Source organism: Lepidochelys olivacea (assembly GCF_965140295.1).
Source record: "Lepidochelys olivacea isolate rLepOli2 genome assembly, chromosome: 5".
Classification (NCBI taxonomy): Eukaryota; Metazoa; Chordata; order Testudines; family Cheloniidae; genus Lepidochelys; species Lepidochelys olivacea.
In genome coordinates, this window is record NC_140415.1 from 82,970,703 (window position 1) to 82,995,645 (window position 24,943).

General features: G+C 37.6%; 1 protein-coding gene across 2 annotated transcripts in view; it reads left to right on the forward strand.

Moving 5' to 3' along the window:
• ADAMTS19 (ADAM metallopeptidase with thrombospondin type 1 motif 19) overlaps positions 1-24,943 on the forward strand; it is a 281,932-nt gene that overhangs the window by 178,489 nt on the left and 78,500 nt on the right. For both annotated transcript variants that reach the window (XM_084629273.1, XM_084629274.1), the window contains 4 exons: positions 5,141-5,281; positions 6,352-6,502; positions 16,624-16,725; positions 22,758-22,888. In XM_084629273.1, the coding sequence (XP_084485399.1) occupies positions 5,141-5,281; positions 6,352-6,502; positions 16,624-16,725; positions 22,758-22,888 (525 nt within the window). The remainder of the gene's footprint in view (positions 1-5,140; positions 5,282-6,351; positions 6,503-16,623; positions 16,726-22,757; positions 22,889-24,943) is intronic.

Sequence of the window (24,943 nt, forward strand, 5' to 3'; positions counted from 1 at the left end):
CAGGTTTGACTAATGTACTGTGTTGCCCATCTGGGTGAATAAAGAGGCAGTCCTAGAGCTGACAGTTGCAAGTTTTACTAACAGGAAATTCTGCCTTTACTGTGATTTTGAACAGGGCAATCTAACCCTTTAAGATGGTTTTCAGGTGCTTCTTAGCTCTGTTTCTGCCCAGGACAGAGGCATTCTGGGTCTGGAGGTTCCCAGAGCATGTGGGAACAGTAGACTGAAGCAATGCATGCTGGTGAAAGGGGTACGAAGAAATCTTCAGAGAGCTGGATCTCTCTCCAGTAGGGAGAAAAGAGATTGAAGAAGGGCCAGGCCTTTGGTGGGCCTCTATAGAGAGTTCAAATGACAGGTGAACCAAGGCTGAGAATGTTTTGGAACAGTCTGGGCCAGTGAGAAACCTGATGGAAGAGTTTGGAGATATTTTGTGTATCAGTGAACCAGACTTTAGGAAGGGAGATGCTGTGTGAGGCTTTATTCAACTAGTTCCAGGAGAAGTGACATTAGTTTTTAAATGCTAGTAGTTTTGAGTGTGAGTAAGGCAGACCCAGATTAAACCAGAAAAATGGACTGAGCTGGGGTAGTTGTGATGGAAGGCATGCCTGTATTCACACTCTCCACACCAGTATAATAATCTTTGTACAAAATATGCCTTGTGAGGTATCATTTACAAACTAATAACTCACTGGTCAATAATATCATGATGAAATGTGTAGCAACATTATATGTAAAATTATGAATTTCCCCTGAATAATAGCGGTAGCACATATCCAAACCAACGTAACCCCAATCAGGCAGGACTGGTCAAGCAGGTCTTAAACAAATGAATGTGTGTTCACCTCAATTTACATATAAGTTGTAAACAGGGTCCTCAGACAATGAGAGGCGGAAGGCAGGAGACAAGAAAAATCTGCATTTTAGCAAACAGAGGTGAGAAGAAACAGTGTGCAGCCTCTTTAACTACCGGACACTATGCTGCCTTCTTTACTGTTTGGGCAAACTTTAACAAGTGGTAACCCTCAAAATTTCAAAGGGTGATAGAACTATAAAAATTAGGGGCAAAACCACCCAGGTTATCTCTCTCTTTTTCCACCTAAGAAGACTAAAGAAACAGCCTTTGGACTTTGGGAGCAGATCCTGACCTGAAACTTGGTCAGCAATGTTACTAGGAACCTATGGTAAGATCACTTTGAACCAAGTCTAGTTTGTTAAGTTTAGAAAATGTTTTATCTTTATTTCTCTTGTAACCATTTCTGACTTTAATGTCTTATACTTGTACTCACTTAAAAGCTCTTTCTTTGTAGGTAAATAAATTTGTTTTATTCTTTAATCAAAACTAGTCATGTTGTGAATTGTGTGGGTAACTCCATTTAGAGTGCCATGCTGTTGTATATTGGGCCCCTTAGAGGGACAATGGACCTAATATATCTGAACTGTCCAGGAGAGGGCTGGACAGTGCAGAAGACACGTTTTTGGGGGCAAAATTCGAGACTGAGAGTGCGCTGGGGTCACCCTGCAAATAGTAATCGAGGTTGCTAGAAACCAGAGTGTGGCTGGTGTTTGCTGACAGGCTATTGGGGTCAGAGTTGCTCAACCAGAGCTGTGGTTACACACAGACATTGAGGGTGTGACCTGCATACTAGAAGGCTGTTGGTGAGCAGCCCAGGTGGGAGCTACAGCAGCAAAACATTGCAAGGCACCCAAGTTGCAGGGAAAGTGTGACACAGCCTCCCGCCGATCTGGATTGCACCCTGGAACATCATAGTACTGTAAAATCGTGCTACAACTATCATCTAGCTAGGCTGCCTTCCTGTCACTTAAGGCCATGAGTAAACTCCCACCAGAATGGATTTCTTGCCTTTTAAAGAAATACAGGAATCAGTTTTTTTCCTCTCAAAATTTAAAGGTTTGCCATAACCATGATCCCCCCCCATGTAATGATGGTCATTGATAATTATAGCCCAATATGGCTCTAATCTACCACACAAATACAAGAAGGGAGTGGTAAGGATGGGTTGTCAGTATACAAATTCGCCTCTTCCAAATTTTTGTTTTCCTTCACCTTCTGGGAATGATCTCTTTGTTTTCTGCTTGTTTGGCATTACAGTGTGTAACACCCCTTGGTACCTAAAGTAGTATCTTGGAAATGAAGCTGTTTTTCAGGAGCACACAAACACAGGAATTTATATGCTGAGATATACTTTTGTGCCATCTAGTATAGTATCATGCCTCTTAACAGTGGCCAGTCCTAGGTACTTCACAGGAAGATGCAGGAAACCCCGTAGTAGAGAGTTATGGAATAATGTGCCCATGGAGCAATTTTCTTCCTAAACCTGATCATCAGTCAGTGGTTGGCTTTGCTCTTGAATATGAGGGTCTATCTCTCTTATATTTTTATCCTAGTTAAGGTAATGGTGGATGTTCTCATTTTCCATGTAAATACCTAATCATTTAGTGAATCCTGTTAATTCTTTTTCTTATTCGGTTTTGACCCATCGTCTTCTAAACTAGGGTGAACTTAAAATATGGTTTCCTCCAGTTTATGCATATTGAAAGTACATACTTGCCCAATGAATTCAGTATGTCAGTATACATGATATTTTTAGACATATCTATCCATAACAAACAAGTTATGGTAACACTGAGTACCATATTAGTACTAATTAGATACATCAGAAAATAGTTGAATCCTCTGTCACAATGACATTAAACTGAACTAGTGGAGTATGTTTAGAGAGAATAATTTCTCAGAAGCAAACTAACAACCCACAGTGGACCCATCAGCCTCAAAGGAAAGCTACTACTTCTTTATTCCTGCCTATACCCCACTCATAGATCTTAATCAACTTTGAACCACGGTATCATAAAAAATCTCTCTGTTAACGTTTTTACTTTTGACTGTATACCAAACAATTGCAGATGCTTATTAGTTAGAAAAAGGCTGTTGAAATCTTATTTCTTTGGGTTATATATGAAGAGATGGCATGTTCTGTGTCCATCCTTGCAGCATTATGCCCTTAAAATTGTTTGGTCACTTCCCAGGGCAAATTTGTGTTTCACGTCTTAAACTCTAACAGATTCACTTTATTCTCTACAGCATTTTCTGCTATGGAGTTTCTTTTCCACAGAATATACCTTTAAGCTCTGTAGTCATGTTATTGAATGTCCGTATGGGCAACTCCTATGTGTGATTTTTGTACCTTTTTACTGATGTTTGCTGCAGTATAGCACTTTTTTTTTTGTCAGCTCCAGTCGTCCAATCAGCTTGGCTTCTTCCATTGTTCAGACAGAGGGAAGGTTTACCCAGAGATTATGGAGGAATTTATCAAAGTTTTTGATAAATGGGAAAATGTGGCACTGGGTGTGTGGGGACATGAAAGAGTTCAGTCAATCAAGAGACTTAACTAGCCAGGGTTCACATCAATGGAGTTTTGAGTGTGGAAGCACTTTTGTAGTGGTGCACTATCCAGCTCAGAAAAAGTGAGAAACTGAAATGAGTGTGAAATAAATGTATCTTCATCCCAATTCTATCCACCATTTAAAAAATTCTCCCTGAAGATCCATGCACAGACAGCTGCCTCAGCGTTCCGCACTGTGTAGCGTGCCCGTTCCAGTGAGGGGCTCCACACGAGCCACAGCACTTCTGTTGAGCACCCTGGCAGGCCCAATAGAGTCCTACACAGCCGTGCCTTATTGGGGAATTAAATTCCTTTCATGAATAAGCACAATGCAACATGAGCTGTGGTACCTCGCATAAAATTTGACCTAGAGTTACTGATATTTGGCTGACTAGCTTTGTGTGGGGCACAGTTTGGCAATGAGGAAAAGTTGCCAGGATTGTGTGGTATTTTTGTTTTTTGTTGTTTACATTTTAATGTCAACATGAACAAAGGATGGTAGGGAGGCATGAGATATCAGCACTGAGTACCGGCCTAGAGGCCTAGACTTTTCATGCAGGAAAAATTGCATTGATACATTTATTCTACAATTCTTTGGCTGAAAGCAAAGACTATTTGTGAGAAATGACCAAGATAGCCAATGTAAATTAATATACATGATGAGTGTAAGGGGCCAGCACAGAAAGAGTAGTGCTTATGTAGTGGTATCACCCACAGAGTTTTGCTTTGCTACACTACAAACTACAAGGCTATCTTAAGAAGATAGAAGCTGCAAAATCCCAGCAGCCACTCTGTATGCCCTGCTCTGAAGAGTATCCTTATAGTGACTTTTAAATAGTCAAAAACAGCTGATACTGTTTTATTTACTTTTCACATAGGAGCTCTGTGTGTATCCACATAGCTACTGTTGAAGGTTTTAAAGTGCCATTTTTCACTTAAAAAACTCACCTGACTATTGCCTACAATCGAATAGGTTTTTTCCAAGTGACAGGGAATCTTCAAAAGCAACAACTGAGCAAATTGAAAGTGGCAGCCACAAGTAGAATTTGTAGCAGAATTTTATGACTCCTACATGGCAGTGCCTGTGGGAGCATTCACCACCTTTTACCGTGTGGGTGCTTTGTCCTTTGGATGTAGTTCCCTTGAGTCATTCCATTGCTATTATTTGAAATAAAAGGTACTGCAGAAAAAACTCTGAATTTTTGAAATTGTAAGTATACATAAAACTACTGCTCAGAAAATTTTAACAATACATCTTACCTATTAGTTAGTTACATGCAAGTCATCAACAATAAACAAACAAATGTGTAATGAAAACAAGTTCAAGTTCAATGAGATTCACTGGCTTTGTTATGTAAGCTCACGATGGTCTTCTCATTCATTAGTGGGAGAAATGCAGTTGTTTGTGGAGGCCAAAAGTATAAATGGGTTCAAAATAGAATTAGGTATGTTTATGGAGGATAAGTCCATCAATGGCTATTAGTCATGATGGTCTGGGTGCCCTTAGCCTCAGAAACTGAGAGTGAATGTCAGAGGATGGATCATTCAGTGATTGCCTGTTCTGTTCATTCCCTTTGAAGCACCTGGCATTGGCCACTGTCGGAAGACAGGATACTGAGCTAGATGGACCCTTGGTTTGACCCAGTACGGCCGTTCTTATGTTCTTAACCATTTTGAAAACCATTTATTATGCTGTTTTCTTAAAATAATTTTTATTTTTTAATACTTTCAAAATTCAGCATGGGAATAAATCATGACAATGATCACCCATCCTGTGCAGATGGTCTCCATATCATGTCTGGAGAATGGATTAAAGGACAGAATCTTGGTGATGTTTCATGGTCCCGGTGCAGCAGAGAAGATCTAGAAAGATTCCTCAGGTAATTAAGTCAAGAAATAGCATTGCTTAAAGTAATTTTTATTTATCTAAATTTGATAATTTGATCTAAGTTTCAGGTATGCCAAATACTTAATACTCTCTACCAGCTTCTGTATGAGGTTAAAAAGGAAATATTGTTAATAATAGCTGCTAATATTAATAATTAATACTAATAAATTAATACTGTTAATAATATTAACCACCAAAAAGCCACCTTATCAACTAAAGAAAATACATTAACAAAGATATGGGGCAAAAATACATATTAGGAAGATGGTGTGTTTAAAATGATATCTGTATTGTTTTCTATTTTGCACATAATAGATTACATCATGTCCTGTGTTGTCGTTCAATAACAAACAAGATGAGGAAATAATTTTATTTTAATAGAAATATTTTATGAGTTACCTAGTTGAGAATATGATACATGGAACCATACCAAAATAGGACAATGTGCCCATGCATTGTACAAGGAATAACCCTCAAGAATAACCCTCTTGAACTGATAGATATGCCTACTGACAATTTACTACTTACAACTGAGCAGTCCTTTCAAGGTCTGTATTGGAGCTGGCACTGGAATGATTGAGATTCAAGGACAATCTGTAGATATGTCCATTTAGAACTTAAATCTAATGGACGTCCATGTATTTTCATCTCCCTTTTTCTTTAATTTTGTGCGAAAACAGTGCTAACTGAAATCTTGGGACTTGAAAAATACTGACATATTTAAAGTATGGGTGAAAAAACTGAGCTCCATAAATATTTATTAAAAGCCATATAATTTTTAAGCAATTAAATTATGTAATATGTACACTAAAATGTTTTCCAAGTATTTTCCTGAAATCCTTATAGCTGCTTGTAATCCATAAAGTTTGCTGTTTTGCCTTTCTGTAAATATACAACAGCAAAAGAAAGAACTTCGTTAAATTAAAAGGTCTAAATGTCAGCAAAATGCTGCTTAAGATCTGTTAATCCTTTTTTATAGCAATTGCATATGTTCTATGTCAACAAAATAGCCAACCTTTATTAATATTATTCAACATTTTATGAATTTCTGCATATTGGCAGGTCAAAGGCCAGTAACTGTTTGCTACATACAAATCCCCAAAGCCTCAATTCTGTGATTATTCCCTCCAAACTGCCAGGAATGACGTACACTGCAGATGAACAGTGTCAGATTCTCTTTGGACCAATGGCTTCATTTTGTCAAGAAATGCAGGTAAGGATTGTTGTTTACTTTAGAACAGAGAGTTATTTTTTCAGGGACAGCATGAAAGAGAGAATTACTGATTTGTAACTGGTTTTATGCGTTGCATGTGAAAGTCAATATGGGCATGTTTTATTTCTTGTTTAGGCCCTGCTATAGTGGTGCTGGATTGGAGCTTTAATGTGCACCATTAACATGCTGATTTCAGTATAAAAATAGAAAAATACATTCAGTGAAGTCATGGACCCTCTGAAGTAAATGACCTCACCACACATTAAGTGATGGGGCCATTGTCTGGCTTCTTGGAAAAGGTGTATTGCCCCATTATGGGCTAGGGAGCCAGAGTGTTACTTGCTACAGCAGCTTCATACCAGATCAGTATGGGGATGCTGTTCCATGCTTTTCCCTACACCCACAGGTGGCCAGAAGAGAAGGGGGACTACATATGTTCATGTTGGTGCAGGAAAAGGTGGAGCAGCACCCACCCTCCCATCCATGGAAGCAGTTAAAATACCAGATTTTGTCATGATCCGCTGTGGGCCTGACTGTAGTTGCTCCTTTCCATGGAGTCTGTGAAGGAAATTTTTTCTTTTCCATTTCTTTCTGCAGCCAGTACAAAAACTCTCATTATCGCTCATTAAACTACAATTTATGGGCTGGACTGTCAAATATATGTATGTGCAATTGCATGATACCTTTGTACCCTCCTAATTTCCCTGTGCCTCTACTGTGGGTAAGTAAATCAGGAATGTTATACTAATGAAACCTGGTGAAGTTAGACAGCCAATTAATCACCTGCAAGTTGCATATAATCCCCAAGATGCTTTGCCAAGCTGTCTCTCAGGGTGTCTTTAGTGCTCCTTTAGTGTTCCTTGCTATTTTCAGGAACACCAACAATTAAGTCAAGATTATTATCCTGATGCTAATTTGACTATCTTCTTGAAAATAGGGTACTTACTTTCCTGGACTTGTCCTCTATTAATTTCAGATATTTAGTTTTGAATGCCCCATGTTCCTTTTGTTCTAGGGTTTTCTTATTTGTGAAAGTATATAGTCAAGTTAAATAAATTTATTCTGTCAGGCTGGGAATAAATGTTACTAGTGACATGTGCAGCTGCTAAAAAGAACTGAACCACAACTAACAATGCATTTCTTCTAAGATCTGACTGTCCATACATTTGATTAAGCAGAACTTGTAAGACTATCTGTAATCACCTCATATGGTAATATTAGAGATACCAATCACATCTCCCTCATCGCCAAGGTTCCAGTACACAATCTCTCTGATAATGCTGTGAGACAAGGGAGAGATTCCACGTACTTCCCCTCACCCGGTCGCTTGCCTACAATACGTGCTACAGCAGAGTACTAACAACACCTACTCCTGCAGAGTTATCTCTGGGAGCTACTAAGTAGGCCCACATTCCTGTTCCTTGAATGGTGCCTAATCTTTATGTTGAAGTCTTTTTTTTAACCCTGTGAACGTGCTTTAAGTTGAAGGCTGTAATTTATGTAGTCTGAGAAGAGTAGCCTAAAGCCTTTCAAGAACAAAGTGTTTGTGTATTTTTTAGTGTAAGATTTATACTGTCACTGTGATTATCTTGTAAAGCTGCCAAGTTTGCTTTTATGCCCACTGTGCTTCAAGTAAGAATCAATTAGTTCCTACCATTCTTTTGAATAACAGAAAGCAAGATAATGGCTCATGAGTAGAACCTGATAATTGAATACAATTGTAGAACTGCAAAATATTGGCCTTGAAGATTAAAGTCCAGGATGTGAATGCTATCTAGTCAACTTTACTAAAACAATTCTTGTCATAACACAGCTGTGATCTTTATAGGGAAAGAATAGAGTGGTTATATAGCATGGCAACTTTTAAGAAAGTCCAAGGGAAAGATCATGATGAAAAGAGCAAAAGTTATGGAAATATTATATTTCTGTCTACATATCTGTCCTTACCTCCACCACTACTGATCCCACTATCTACACTCGGCACAAGCATCACTCTTAGCTTCTCTTTTTGTCTTTCTTGCATAGTCCCAACTTTTCTCCTTCTTCCCAGCTGTTCATATGACTGGAATGGCATTCCACTTGACATACACAAATATTCCTCACTCGTTTTTCCTTCAAAAACCTCCAGAAAAGCCAACTGTTCTGTGAAATGTTCCAGTCACAGTGACCCCTGCCACACTGTTTCTGTATTTGTTATGTTGTTTGTTTTGTAATATGCAAGGTTTTGCTGTTAGAATGGATGCCTCATAAGTCCTTTTGAAAGGGGAAATCTCTGTTTAGTTTGGCATCACTTTTTTGTTGTACATTGTTATTGCACTATATAAATAGGAAATTAATGTATAGTTTATAAAAATCAAGTGTCACCAGTATTATTTTATATCCTCAAATAAATCTTATTTCCCATTGTTAGTCCAAATAATTTTAACTTCTCTTGTACTGCGATAACGATGTACCAGAGAGGGAACATACTGTGTTAGAACTAAACGTTGTAATCATAACTTAACAGTCCAAGTTGGGGAAAAGAGAGAGTTTCACACCCAGAAGAGTGAAGTTCTGACTCAAAGTTCAGTGCTCTGGTTTGTGTTTCACTACAGTGTTGTTGCTGAACTCCAGCTTTCTATTAGCCTCCCTTGCAATGATGGTTTAACTGGCAGCACTTAAAGTTCCCAGTGAAGTGTTCAGCTGTTTTACATGATTTGCCCCCACACATGCAAAATCCTAAAATGTCAGAGAAGTCTTGGATTTTTGTTTTTAAAAATTCTAACTGCATTACTTCAGTGGTAAAAGTGCAACTGTAAATATGAGTAAACCTTTCACTTTTGTGCAGAGTAGACCATATGTCCTGAAGAGTTAGGAAAGATGGTCTGACACACAAACTTTCCAGTGTAAAACTTTAATCCTGATTGTTCTTTCAACTTACATACTTAAATCAAATGTCAGCAGGAAATATCAGGATTTATTTAATCTGAGAAACCTGAGAAAGTCTAAAGCATATTGTTGTCAAAGAGCTTTCATTCTGTGTGATATGCTGAATACTTTCTTTATGTTTATTGTATGCAAAAACAAAAGCAAAAATAGCTAAAAATGTACAGTTTAGATATCAAAACTACATTAAAATAATTTGTAAATTATGAATGAAATGTATAATGATGCTAGGAAATCATGAAATACTGCAGGGAATTAAATAAGCATAGCTAATTCTTTCCAGTGCTGCTAGTAGTACCATCTGAAGTGGTTAAATGGCACCTACCAAGTAGCTAATGAAGATATTAAATATTTTAAAACAAGCACAGTATTTACACTTTTTCAATGTCACACCTAATTCCTTATGGGTTGAACAGACCATGTGTATCCATGCTATAGACTTTAGGTTAGATGCATTCTTCCAGAAGATATTAACAGACTTTAGCTCAGTTAAAAAAAATTGGTTTGCTTTTTTCTTGTAGTGTGTATTTTGTATGGCTCTTAGGGTTGTATATCAAATATTTCACACATCATATCTCATATGTGTATCCACAAATCCTCTATTACGTGCCTCATTTTCTCTGTGCTATTAGTCCTCTATGTTACCTGAGTCAATATTATACCATCACTGTCACCATTTGAAAAGATTCTCAATTATCTGTTTCCTCTTAATCTCTGAAGGTGTTGTTTCTCTTCGGGGTATAGTCTGATGTACAGCATGGACTTCACTGATTAATAAATATTAATATAAATATAAATAAATTAATAAATAAATACTAATCTGCAGTAATAGCAAGTGCACATAAGTATGGGAGTATATTCTTATATACTTACAGTTTGCTTCAAATTGTGAGATTAGCATGATGTAATTTATGCATCATCAAGATTGTTTGATGAACAATAAAAAATGACCTTTGTGTTAACTCAGGTAAAATAAGGCCAGACACCAAAAGATAATTCAAATGGATAGGTTTTAATGTAATAGAGAGGTCAGTTTTCTAGGCCTTTTCAAGAGCCAAGTACATAAATTGGTATCCTACTGAAAGCAGTTGTAAGCTGTATCCTACTCATCCTATCAGTGCAGTTATTGCCCAGTGGATCCCCAAAAAAGACATTTCACAAACTATGGATAATTTTGCTATAGGAGGGTGCAGCTTTGTTAAATAAACATAAATGACATAAATGAAAGGGGTGGGAGGGTGTAATATAATCCTTGAAGGAGAAGGTGGCTGGATCCTTTCAGGCCAATCATGCTAAGCCACCCTTTGTCCTAACTGATGGATCCCTAGGTCAAACAGCTATCTCATCTGATAAACTGTCCAGCTCACCCAGGCCCACACTTCCCCCGTCAAAAGGATTAGAACCATCACTGAGTCAGACCTCAGCAAAGTTTTGTGGGTGAGTCTCTTAGCCCCAACAACAAAGAATCACAATTTTGGGAGCTATATGCCCTCTCTACCATCCCTGCCCAGATAAATTCATGCCACTGTAAAGACTCCGTAGGACCCCAAAGTTGCAATGTGACATACTGAAATATGAAATTCTGGCATAGCCCAAACAGAAAAGAAAATGCAATGGTTAGTCCACATAACAACATCCAATTTGGTCATTAGCACACATACAATATTCCAAGAAAAGGACCGACTGCTTTTCCTAGGCTCTTCCCCTGCTAACCACCCCCCTCCACCCCCAGAGCATAGGTGGGAAGGGAAATCCTGCTGCGAGTAGGAAGAGAGTCTGAATAGTGTTTTGCTCCTCCCACAGCTCAGCCTTAAAAAATGGAAGGGGGACAGTAAAGCTCCCTCCCAGCCAGTTAGAGTCAGAGTAGTAATCTGTGGTACAACCTGACACTAAATAGGTTACAATTGGTTCGGATGGGCCAGGGAACCCCTAGTATTCTTCAAGGGGAAACCCCATCAAACCCAACCCAGCTCATCACTACCCCACTGCTTGTAAATTTGTCTGGAGAGGTGGAGGTCTAAGAAGATAAGAACATAAGAATGGCTGTACTTGGTCAGACCAAAGGTCCATCTAGCCCAGTAGTCTCTCTTTTGATAGTAGCCAATGACAGGTGCCTGAGAGGGAATGAACAGAACAGGGAATCATCAAGTGATCCATTCCCTGTTGCTCATTCTCATCTTCTGGCAAACAGAGGGTAGGGACACCATTGATGAACCTATCCTCCATGAATTTATCTAGTTCTTTTTTGAACACTGTTATAGTCTTGGCATTCACAACATCCTCTGGCAAGGAGTTCCACAGGTTGACTGGGTATTGTATGAAAAAATACTTCCTTTTGTTGTTTTAAACCTGCTGCCTATTAATTTCATCTGGAGGCCCCTAGTTCTTGTGTTATGAGAAGGAGTAAATAACACTTCCTTATTTACTTTTTCCACACCAGTCATGATTGTATAGACCTCTATCATTTTCCCCCTTAGTCGTCTCTTTTCGAAGCTGAAAAGTCCCAGGCTTATTAAACTTTCCTCATACAGCAGCTGTTCCATACCCCTAATAATTTTGTTGCTCTTTTCTGAACCTTTTCCAAATCCAATATATCATTTTTGAGATGGGGCGACCACATCTGTATGCAGTATTCAAGATGTGGGAGTACCATGGATTTATATAGAGGCAATATGATATTTTCTGTCTTATTATCGATCCCTTTCTTAATGATTCCCAACATTCTGTTCACTTTTTTGACTGCCACTGCACATTGAGTGGATGTTTTCTGAGAACTATCCACAATGACTTCAAGATTTCTTCCTTGTGTAGTAACAGCTAATTCAAACCCCATCATTTTATATATGGCTGCTACTCTGAAACTTGGGATTATGTCAACATTGAATTTCATCTGCCATTTTGTTGCCCAGTCATCCGGTTTTGAGAGATCCTTCTGTAGCTCTTTGCACTCTGCCTGGGACTTAACTATCTTGAGTAGTTTTATATCATCTGCAAATTTTGGCACCTCACTGTTTATACTTTTTCCAGATCACTTATGAATATGTTGAATAGGACTGGTCCCAGTACAGACCCCTGGTGGACACCACTATTTACCTCTCTCCATTCTTAAAACTGACCATTTATTCCTACCCTTTGTTTCCTATCTTTTAACCAGTTACCAATCCATGAGAGAACCTTCCCTCTTATCCCATGACAGCTTACTTTGCTTAAGAGCCTTTGGGGAGGGACTTTGTCAAAGGCTTTCTGAAAATCTAAATACACTATATTCACTGGATCTCCCTTGTCCACATGCTTGTTGACCCCTCAAAGAGTTCTAGTAGATTGGTGAGGCATGATTTCCCTTTACAAGATGCTTGAGCTGAAGTTAGTGAGACTACTCTTGTAATTTGCATGGAATTTAGGTATCGATACATTAGGAGATGCAACGTTACCAACTTGTTTTAACATTTCTGTCAGCTAAATTCAGAATGACCAATGTATTTTTGGTATTCAGATCTATTAAGATGTTTATAATACCATCACATAATTGTGTGGGTGTGTGCATTTTAAAAAATCTTTGATTTTCTAAATCAAATTTAAAGAAATCTGTATATGAAACCAAGTGATTTTCTAGTGTGGCTGCCAAAGGCACTAATACTCTACCTACCTTTTAATAAGTAGGTAAGAATAAGAGAGAATTTGTTTGATTTAAAATCTAGGCCAGTTTCTAAAGAAGTGGCTGATGAGAGACTGGTCTTGGTAGCTGAAAGCAGGCATAGAGCTAAAAAAGCCATCCATGTGGCTTTAATAACAGGAGATCACCTGACATCTTTGGTGAAGCTTAGTGGGCAAGAGAGACAATTGACAATTCTGCCAATATTAGGCATTATCGGAGGCCTGCGTGTTCTTGGGTTGGTCAGTTCATAAGGGCCTTTGATAAAGGCCCAAAGGTGGAGTTAAATATCAGAGTCATCTTAATGTATCCTAATTCCCAGTTAGAATACATCAAACATTTTTTGTGTGTGTGTTCTTTTTCTCTAATGTAAATGTGCTTAGTAATTTGTTTACCTCTTATAAAAAATGTAGTGAAAAGGAAGGGAGTGAACCTAGGAGTTGATTTTAGGTGCAATGGCCATCTAAATTGGTTACATCCTCTCTCTAAGATAAGTTTAGGTGGTGGGGGTTAAGGGCCACAGGCTATTTACAAAGGTATTTAGGTGCCTAGAGGCAGGTAGACATCTAGTGAGATTTTAAAAAGCATCTAAACTGGATAGGCATCTAACTGCCATTGACTTACAAGCTGCTTAGGTATTTTTGTAACTAGAAACCTATCTGCATATTTAGGCACCAAAAAGACCTATGTAAATGTGGTCATACATCTTTTAAGATTGGAAGTCAATCTTTTATGATTTATGGTCAATGTCAGCCAGCTTTGCATTCCTATGTACTTGAAGTTCTTTGGTTACAAGCTGAAAGTTAAAAGGGGTAAAAGATTTTCTAAAAGGGAAGGACTTTGGATTTTGTATCTTGAAATCTTGGAGAACTGTTTCCTCCAATGTAGTCATTTAGGTATGTGGATCCAGGATATAAAATACAAATAAGGCTCTTATCTGAGCTATGAACGGTATAGGAAGTCTTGTTTTGATTTCATTGTTATTGTCAGTTTACCTATATCCGTGCTCCAGTGAGGTTGAACTGAGCTCACTATTCCCTTTTCTCCCATTTCTTACTTGGAATAGGACTATAACAGCAGAAGGCCTGATGGCTGCCTTATCGGCATAATCTTCAGAAATTGGCCTGGAATGCTTGTTCCTAACTTTAGTGCTTCCTTTACAGTTATGAGCTTAAAAAAAAGCTTGCTTAAAACTTAGTTTTAGAAATGCAAAGTTAGGTTTTCTCTTTGGACCTTAAACCATAAAACAAATTACATTGTAAGATGGATAAGTATTTAGGCTAGGGCCAGCTCTAACATTCTTTTAGAGTTTTTATGAGTTATTTATAAACATATGATGTCTTATTAGGTCAGTTTCTTCGTAGGTGTAAGTCCATTGGCAATACACCGGGGATAAATTTAGGTCATTGTCATCCTGACCTTTATTTCTGTACAATTCTCTGACCTACTGACATAAGTCTCTTCATTTTGTAAGATATTACTACTGACATCTTTACATACTAGACACACATTGACATTTGCAGGTACTCCTATGCCCTGGCCCAGATACAAACATTTATTAAATGATATTTCCCTTACAGTGAGGTTTTTTCAGGGTATCATTTCATTTATAAAACATAATATAAACACATTTTTCATGCATCATATCAAAGACCAGAAACTATTATTCAATTTTGCCAGCATAATAAAGAATTTAAGACAGACAGAGCACATCTTGTCTTCTAGTGGCCCTGGATTCTGAGAACCTGGTGCTGATCCGTTTCTTTTATCCCCCTGTGTCTCCTGATCTTTCTTGCCCCTGCACTGTCCATATTTTGTGGGCATCAGATTGCACAAGCAATAACCCCCAGGCAGTGATCCAGCCACAGCTGGCCCTGTTTGCTTTCATCTGGTTTCCAGGTGGGCGGGGGGGAACAAAATAGGGAGAGGGGGAAGGAAGTTACAATTCTGAACTTGATTCCTCTCTCTTGAGGATAAGGCAGCCTTGTAATTTCTCTGTAGGGACAAATAGAAGGGGCTTCTGGGAGTGATTGAGGAATTACAATAGGCAGCAATGTTCATGGCTGGACTTCCTTTCAGGGAAAAATAAAAACTGTCCTCTCCTGAAGCTAGAGGATGGACTGAAGGACCAACTGTTCTTTCCATCTATAACATTTAACATTTTATGACCCCTTAGTGAAAAACCATAATTTGCCTTGTTATCTTATTTGATATCCATTCTATGTGAATGCAAGAATCAGTTGAGTATTGAATTGCTTCCAAGGGAGAGAGGATTATGAAGGAATGGAAGTACATCAGGAAGCAGGAACCATTGGGATGGAGTGAACAGGGAGCATTTGAGGAAGTCATCAGGGAGCCTAATAGTGTCTGAATAAATGTTTTCTATATTATTCAAGCAATAGCAGAAGTTTTACAAATATTCACTTGGGTTTTGAAAACTCACTTCAGTCTCGACTGTGTTAGAAAATTCATATTTAATTTAAGGGTGAACTGCAATGCTAAAATTAAAATTGACATAAGCATTTATGAGCTGAATGCCCTATTGACCCATGTGGGATATTCAGTAGGAAAATAAATTTTACTTAACCTAAAAATTCTTTTTTATTTTCATCTGTGAAGACTTCCTGGCATATTCTGGTTTGTTGGAGAGCTACCAAAATAGATCATTCTTTGAGATTGTCACTGCAGTAGATTCTGTGGTGTTCTAAAATGATTCACACTAGGAAGTATTAGATTAATTTTACAATAGCAGGAAAAACTATTTAAATGTGCTTACTAACTTGGTTGCCCCACACATTTAGCTTTTCAGTTTTACACCTTTAAGTAAAGTCTATTCTACTTCATTCTCCAAGCCCTCTGGTGAACATAATTGACAAGTTATATATATACACACACACACAACCTAACACTTCACTGATTTCTAAGGCATACTTTCATTTCTAATGACAGTGCTAGTTTCCTTTCCTTTCCATGCTTGAATGAGTGGTAAAATAATAATGGAATAAACTATTAGCTCTCTTAATTCTTAAGAAGCTCTGAGTTTTGTGGAGAAAGAAGTATATCACTATTCCCCCTTTAACCTACCTGTTTTTTGTCCATGTGCACTATGGGGCTCCAGCCCATAGGTCAAATAGCTGAGCTATGCACTGGTGGGTGAAAACAGAGTCCTCATTTCAGACTGTGGCTATAGCACACCATCTACAGCTACCTCTAAGTCAGTTGATCAATATAGTGGTAGATCCACCTTGCCTGGCAAAGCCCTACCTGTATCAGTCTGACAACATTTAAGGGTTGTGACCCTGTACACAGGCTCCTGGAATCCGTCCCCCACTCCAACAGCACAACTGGACTTGTTCCACTGTGTCCGTGCCCAAGGGGAGTGCATCCAGGATTTGCTGCATACTATCTCCACAATTTTTGTTGATGTTTAACTCTGTATATACTTCAGTGCCACCAAACCAGCAACTTCCTGATGAAATTAATGGACTACATATATACAGTCATTTAAGTCCTCTGTCCTTAGCAATGTATGTTTGTTTTTCAGCATGTTATTTGCACTGGGTTGTGGTGTAAAGTGGAAGGTGAGAAGGAGTGCAGAACTAAACTGGATCCACCAATGGATGGAACAGACTGTGACACTGGAAAGGTATGACCACTGATTTTCCTACTGTAACTAATGGAAGTAGTGCAGCAATTAATGTATTGTGATTAAATTTTGGAAATTGTTCTGAAAAATTGCACACACATTACTTTTAAATCTGAGATGAATCATTTTAATTTGTAAATTTTAGGAAAGAGTATATAACTAGATATTTCTGGGAATAACTGTTATTAATATGACAGGTTTCAGAGTAGCAGCCGTGTTAGTCTGTATTCGCAAAAAGAAAAGGAGGACTTGTGGCACCTTAGAGACTAACCGATTTATTAGAGCATAAGCTTTCGTGAGCTACAGCTCACTTCCTCAGATGCATATCGTGGAAACTGCAGCAGGCTTTATATATACACAGAGAATATGAAACAATACCTATTCCCACCCCACTGTCCTGCTGGTAATAGCTTATCTAAAGTGATTTCCAGCACAAATCCAGGTTTTCTCACCCTCCACCCCCCCACACAAATTCACTCTCCTGCTGGTGATAGCCCAGCATTAACATTAACATTAACATAGTATACAATAGGGATAGTTTTATCACTGTACATGCAAATACACTTCATAGTTTTAGCATGTCTTTATTGTTTCTCACAACAGTTCAGAATATAAATAAATCAATGTCACTATACAAATGAATTTCACTACAAAAAAAATGTAATATGAACACTATCCAGTTCTGTGGACCTTATACAAACTGTATAATAACTGTAGGGTCATTTTTGAATATTTTAACATAAATTACCAACCTCAAAACCAAAACACTATTTTGACTGGCAATACATAATTGAGTGTCATTTACGTTTAACATAAAGGGAAAATATAAAATGTACCAGTGAATAATTTTTAGATTTTCCCGATCAGTAGTGTCTCAGGTTGTCAAATAAACAGATCTGATCAACTATATGCCCCTATTTATTGTGCACACCTGAAATAAAACATAATTATACTGAAGATATAACAGTTTTAGAAAGGAGATTAATAGACGTTTGAAAGAGTCCATTACAGTTACTCTTTATTCTGATTAGTATCAGAAAAATAGGTTTTTTCTATATACAGTATGAATATTTTGGGGATGGGGAGAATACACATATGCATATGCCTAATTAAATAATTTGTGTAGATCAGCAGCTTGCTTGTGTGTGGGGAAAAGGTATTTATCCCTATGAAGAGTGAAAAATCTCTAACTTAACCAAGCCAAAATATGTTTTCACATTTGCACCATTTTTGTTTAAAGCTAATTCTGCTTTTTGTAATATATTTTATCAATGGAATGTCATTGTTACATTGTTTCAGTACTTTATTTTTAAGCTGAAATATGAATTTTCAGACACTCAGAAACACTACTTACTAGAATTAATTTCATGCAAAGAACCAGTACAGAATTACTGTATACAAATTACTACAGAAGAGGTTTATTTCAAAGAAGTTTTAAAGTGTCAGAGCACCTAAAAGAATGACAGATTTCCTAAAGAACTCATCAACAAAGAAATGAAATGGTCACTTAAAGTGAGACTTCTGTTAAATGTCCATCAACAGCTTTTATGCTTCGGAGGGCCTTTGCCAAATGTGCGCTATCACAATAAATGGAGGCCAAGTGTGTAAGCCAACTCTCTTTTTAGAAAAAAGTAATAAACAGCACAGAAACATTCATATATCTTGCTTTTCTTGTGGTATTAAACTGCCAGCCCCCGTGCAGTCTCCCTAAGGGATAATTTGCTCTTTGAATCATAAAACATTGAGCCAAGGACAGTTTTTGTCATCTAAAAACCAAACAAAATCATAAACAGAATAAGATAAAGTATTCAGATAGTTTCAGTGGTGTACATTGGGAACAAACCATTATTTATTTTTGTTCCACTGGAATAATGAGATTGTGTACCCTAATGATACTGGCAAACTAGACTTGTGTAGCCTATTTAATATTTTAAAACTACTACTATTTCTTGATAAAGGTAGTATTCTTTTCTGAGAAAAGAGAAATATATGTATAAAGCCATCATGTATTGAGAGGAGAGAGCCTTAAGGCTATATTATAAGTGGTGCAGGGTCAGCTATACTAATGTTGCCTGACAGTTTCCACTGTAAGACCTTATTTTCTGTTGCTTTTAACTTTGCCAACCTTTAACTGTTCAGAATGAAATTTTCCATGCTAGGTGTCTACCTCATGTTAAATATTTTGGAAAATTTCGGCAAAAATGGTTTAGCCAGTTCTCAGAACAAAATTAGGAAAAATACATTGTTTTGCCTTTGTTAAAAGAATCCTTGCAACCATTTAACGGATAAGCTGTAGAGCTTCTATTCTTTGAAACAGGGAATTTCAATTTGTCAGAGGGGTCACTGGTACAAGGGATGTGCCCATTGCCATCCTCATCAAAATCGGCTCAAATTTGGTCAAACTATGTGCCTCTAAAAATCCCAGTTCTCATGTGCTCAGTAGAGATTTGTTAGCATTTAGCATCTAAATTCTCCCTGTACTGAGCATGCTGCAAGGGATGAGCAGAACATTCTCAGCAATTCCTCCTTCGAGCAGCCGGAGGCTGCTATGGCACTGGACAGTGGAAAAGAGCCTTTCTATCTGGTGCTCTCAGTGTTACCATGTGGGGCCAACACAGCATGGAGAAAGAAGAAGTCTGACTGGAATGCTGAGTGGTCCAAGCATGGAGGGTTGCTGTGGGGACACTGGGAGAAGGGGCCACAGGTGTTGGGGGAAGACTGGGACAAAGAGCTAGGCATGGGGGTTGGGATGTGGAGCCGAGGGACCTGGGGAGAGACTGTCATATGGAGCTAAGGGTAGAGGGACTTGGATTGGGATAATGAGGCAAGATGGGCAGGAGGAGGAGACTAGGTCTAGAACAAGGAGCAGTGTGGGGTGGAAGACACATCTAGCAGAATGAAGTAAGCAGACATCCCTGAAACATCATAATTATCTTACTGGACTAGGAAAGTTTCTTCTTTCCATTGTCACGGTCCAAGATGAGTTTCATATTCATTAGTCAGTCCTACTCTGTTTTGCTCAGAGCATGACAGTGTTGTATTGTTGTACAACATTCCTTCATTTAGGAGGTGATGGGGATTTCATTTACTCAGTCTGTCTTGTTTCATGCTCATCCTGATTAAATTGTTCTGTAAGTGAAGGATTTGTGAGCATTCCTCAGCCTCTACCTAGTACAGATACAGTCCCTGGAGAGTCCCTTTTACCCCATAGATCTATGGTAATATATCTACTTTTATATATAAGCTTGGAAGGATTAGATTTTTGTTGGTATATGTCAGTAAATGTTAATTTCATTGTACACATGCACAGATGAAAACATATTTCCATTAATAATAACTGAAATTTACAGATAGGCAAAGTAAGAAAAATGGTGCCTGAAAATGTATTAGAGTTTGATTTAAGGATATTGATGTGTATATTTTGACATGTGACATTGACAATTTGTGTTTTGATGATTATAAAACTTTAAATGTTTTGAATCTCAACATCTACTGCCACTAAATAATTATTGTCTGACTCCCCATAATTTCCTGCAACAATGAACATTTAAATAGGTAAAAATTGGGAGAAAAGTGCTTCACCCATAATTTTGCACACCGTGAAAATTTATAATTGATAAATATCTAAAATTTCTTAAAAATAAACATCAATATTATCTGTCAAAATTATATTAAAAATTGAATTATCCCAAGCCTATTTATATGTACATGGGCATTTTTAACCAGAGGCATCCCCAAGCATTTCAGTTTCCATATATAGAAGTTGCTAATCTAACAGAAATACAGTCATCTCAGGATGTTGTAACCATATGGTATAACTCCACCAACATCACTGCACAACACTTTAGGACAGAAAGTGACAAAATTTAAGTTGAAATTTAAGATTACCCCCAACTGGGAATTACACTGGGAGTAACGAAAGTAACCTTGTGCTAAATTACACAGATATTTCATGACCGCAGATAGTCAAGGCCTTTGTGTGTTTCATCTGAAAAATGTCCTTTCCAGAAGCACAGTATACACTGACAGCTTTCTAGGACATTAGCTCAGTACTCAGAATGAAAAGAAATATTTGATGAGTCACTGATGCCACTGAAATTCAGTAGTCATTATGCTATTCCTATTCTTATTATTTAGTACCTGTTACAATTACAAAATATACTGGGCCAGATTCTCAGATGGCATAAATTAGCATAACATCCCCATTAAGTCAATGAGGATTAAGTACATTTACATCAGCTTTGGATCTGAACCATAGAATCCAGCAAATACACCACTGTGGGTACAGTCAAAAAGAAGTTTATACAACTTTTTATTAGTAGGTAAAAGAGTACTGGTTTGAGTATTGATGTTTGTATTTGTCATGGAGACTACCATTAGTACAAATTGCTCATACACTACTGAAAAGATGATAAAAGAAAAGTTATTAACTGTTATCTGTACTTGCCCCATCTTGTATAGCTGAACAATATCTATTACTGCATTTTGCAGAAGGGATTTATTTATGTTTTGTGATATGCAGATTTTACCTTTTTTCAAAGTTAGCCTGTGGCAAGCCTTTTATTTTACTACATTGTGCACCTCTCATGTACCACTAATTTCTATGCGACTATGTTTCTTACATACATGATAGTGTTCTGAAACAATTAAGTAAAGAATATTATCAATATTATATCTGTCATAAAGGAAAAACTGTTTCTCAATGAGTGTAATCCCACAAATCCCCCAGTGAAGGTCACAAATCCACATGATGCACTGGATGATGGATTTTCATTTGTATTTCTGAATTAGCAGAAAGGTATGTAACCAGACAACTCCCTTGTGATTTCTCAGGAAGCTCAAGAGCACATATTATTTCTTCTAAAGTGAATGATAACTTTGGCTTCCTAAATTGATTTCTGAGCCATCTTCAGACAGTAGCACAGAAATTACTAGTTTTGTGAAAAAGTTAATTTTTGCCCAAACACGTCCCCTTTGAACATTTAGCTTCATACGATGGAAGGGATACAGTTCTGAAGACCCATACTAAAAGATCAAAAGTTAATAAACACAAAGGCTGCATCCTATCATATGCACCCTATCAAGTGTATAACTTGTTCCAAAATGTTCATTCTTGGAGAGTGAAATATTGAGGTCCTATTTCTGAAAAAGTTTGCTCTGAATTTTAGTTTTGCCACTGGTGCCCAGATACCATGATGATAGGCACATTATATATGTGTGTGTATTTTAAGTGTGTGGAGGGGGAGGGATATTCCATTTATCTACTCTGCAAAGTTATATATATACACACTTGTAATGTGCTTATCTCCATGGCAGCTGGACACTACTTATAAAACTAAAATTGAAAGCTAAATCTAACGGATGATTTACTGTTACAGTGTATTACACAGCAGATAAATGAGAGGAGAATTATAGTTGTCCTCTCCTGGCAAATGATGTATATGTATAGAAATACAACAGGTGAAATCCTGGCCCTATTGAAACTTCCATTGACTTTACTAGGGCCAGGATTCCACCCAAAATATTCCGAAAGCTAAGCAGGGCATTCCTACCTCCCATTATCAATAAAGTCCCATTTACCCTAAAATTTGTGTGCTACATTACATCAGTTTTCATTATAATTTGCAGAAATACATGTGAATGTATGCATCAAGCCCAGCACTTCATATAAGTGTATTGATATAGATAGATATGGATTATCTCTCAGCTGTATTGACTTTCATCCTCCTCACTTCAGTGCTTTTTTGGAGTAGTTGAATGGTAGGGTAAGTCAAATGATCTTGAAGTCGATAATGGCGTGTTTTATGCAGTAAGGACCAAGTGAAACTATCATGGACATCAGTGGAAAAATTCTATTGATTTTAAGGGGAGTTCGAACAGGCCCTAAATTCCCAGTATTTTCTTTGCCTTGATGTTTTTAAGAGTGTGTTCAATAAGCCCTGCTTATGCTGTGCTACCAGTGCAAATGGAAGACAGTGAGTTATTTTGGATGTGCCTTGATTTATTCACCTGAGAGTTGACTTTTGGCATAGTGGTGTAAGGCTGGAGAATGTACCAGTAGAACATCTTTTCCTGAATATCTGGACGGAGAGTGGAGCACATGGAGCACTTGCAGCAGAACTTGCAACACTGGAATCAGCAGTCGACAGCGCGAATGCACTGGGTAAAAAAAGTTCCATTTTCCTTTTCTGTGCTATAGAATTTCTCAGTAATGTTTAACTGTAGTCAAACCTGGTCATACACAGCTGTGCTAAATGTATACAATTCTTCTTTTTCCATAAATACTGAATAATGGGAAATAGGAGATTTCTAGGGTTTGGGAAGATCAACCTTCCCCCAAAAAAATGGGGCACATGAGTTTGTCTTGCTAAGAAACAGCAGGAGATTTATTTATGTAAACTTGCCATGAGACCTAAAAAAAAAATTCAGAGTGAATAAATTATTATATTATTTTTTCCTCTGTTTCTACGAGGACATAACTAAAATAAAATTGTAAGCTATTTCTTTTTCAAACTAATTTTCTGACTAATTTTAGCAAATTATTCTTCCTCTGGAGATTGTGCACAGTCAGTTCTTTGTGAGAACTCAACATCTGAGATTTGAGCTGGTTTTTTTTTACTTTTGATTGCATACACAAACCACTTTTTATGTTTTTGCTCATCCAACCAGGGAAGAGATCTTTTACCATGAGGTTTCTGTTGCAACACTTTACAAACAGAAGTTCACACTCCCTAAATATTTTCCAGTAGTCACTTACATTTTGTTATTTCCATGAACATTCCTGACAGGAAACTCATTTACGAGAATGTTTGTTAATAGCAAATATACCAGGAACAAACATAGTTGAAACAATTCATTTTAAAATCAAACAAATATTAATGAAAAACATTTTTGATTGTTTGCACAGCTCTGCTTATGATAACTATAACGGGGTGAGGGGAAGCTTGGTCTTCATTGTTGCTATCACCAGCTTCCGCGGTGCAAAAGTATAGTGAGAGCAGCAAAGTTGGACCTATTGTAAAGTTTTCTGGAAGTACTGTATCAAAGAATACAAGTTTATTTTAAAGGTGACCTACAAAGGAAAAAATAAGTGAGTTCAGGCCTTTTAAATTTTTTTCACCTGAAAAAAATATCCAGAATATTAGGTCTTGTCCTCCATCTGTTTGCTGGAGGAGTCTTTGAAGGAGATGAGAACTGGACTGGGAATTGTCTTACCCTCAATTGGACAGATGCTTAAACCTTTCCCAGAGAGATCTTTCCTCTCAACAGTTTTCACAAGCATTTAAGTTAAATAGGTATGAACAAAAACAAACAAAAAAAGTTACCACATTGAAGGCAAGGAGTGTTTAACCACTGACTTCATTGGAGCCAGGATTTCACCCCAGAACTCTAAACCTATGGCTAAAAAAATACTGTCCCCTCTCAATTGATCAACACCATTTTTCCCTTGATAGGAAAGGAGTATAAGAAGAGAAATAGTGGGGAGGGAAGTAGCGAGAACAGGAATGGGTAACATAAGTGGGAAGACGGAAAAAGATGGAGAAAAAGAGAGGAGAAACATACTAGAGATAGAGATAAATGGACAGAGGAGTTTGTAAAATCGAAGATGAGGAAAACATGGAAATGGGTGTACTGAACAAGGTATTCTGACAGAAAAGCCTTTTTTGCCATGTGCAAAATTCTTCCCGAGCTCCCTCTCACCTGAATGTCACTTCTAGCTGTATTATAAGATGCCTATAAGCTATTTCCAGTACTTAGGGATGTCTTAATTTCATTTTCACTAGTTTTCCAGGCAAGATTTTCCAATAATTGCATACTCTCCAGTTTCTGCAGTCTGCTATTGCTCTTCCATAATTAGCACCCATAGGAACAACTGAAAGGCCAGAAGAAAGTATGTGTGGGCGGGGGAGGGAGGGGAACTGTAACAGTGCACCAGTAAATTGCAGAAAGCTGTAAATTTAAAGTACATGCAAGTGTTGTGCCCATTCCTTGATGATTTAGACTCAACTTTGGCTCAATCAGGAGCTGAAAAAAATCATCTGAATTATATTGAAAAAAGCAGCTGGAGGTCTATAATAACCTGTCTTGAATACCTGGGCTGAACGTCCCTCTTCATCTGTTCCTAGGTCTAAATGAAAATTTGGAATTTGTATATCTTTCTTAAGAGAATTGATGAAAAACAGAAGTCAAAGTTTTTTTAAGTTTCATTTTGTAGTTG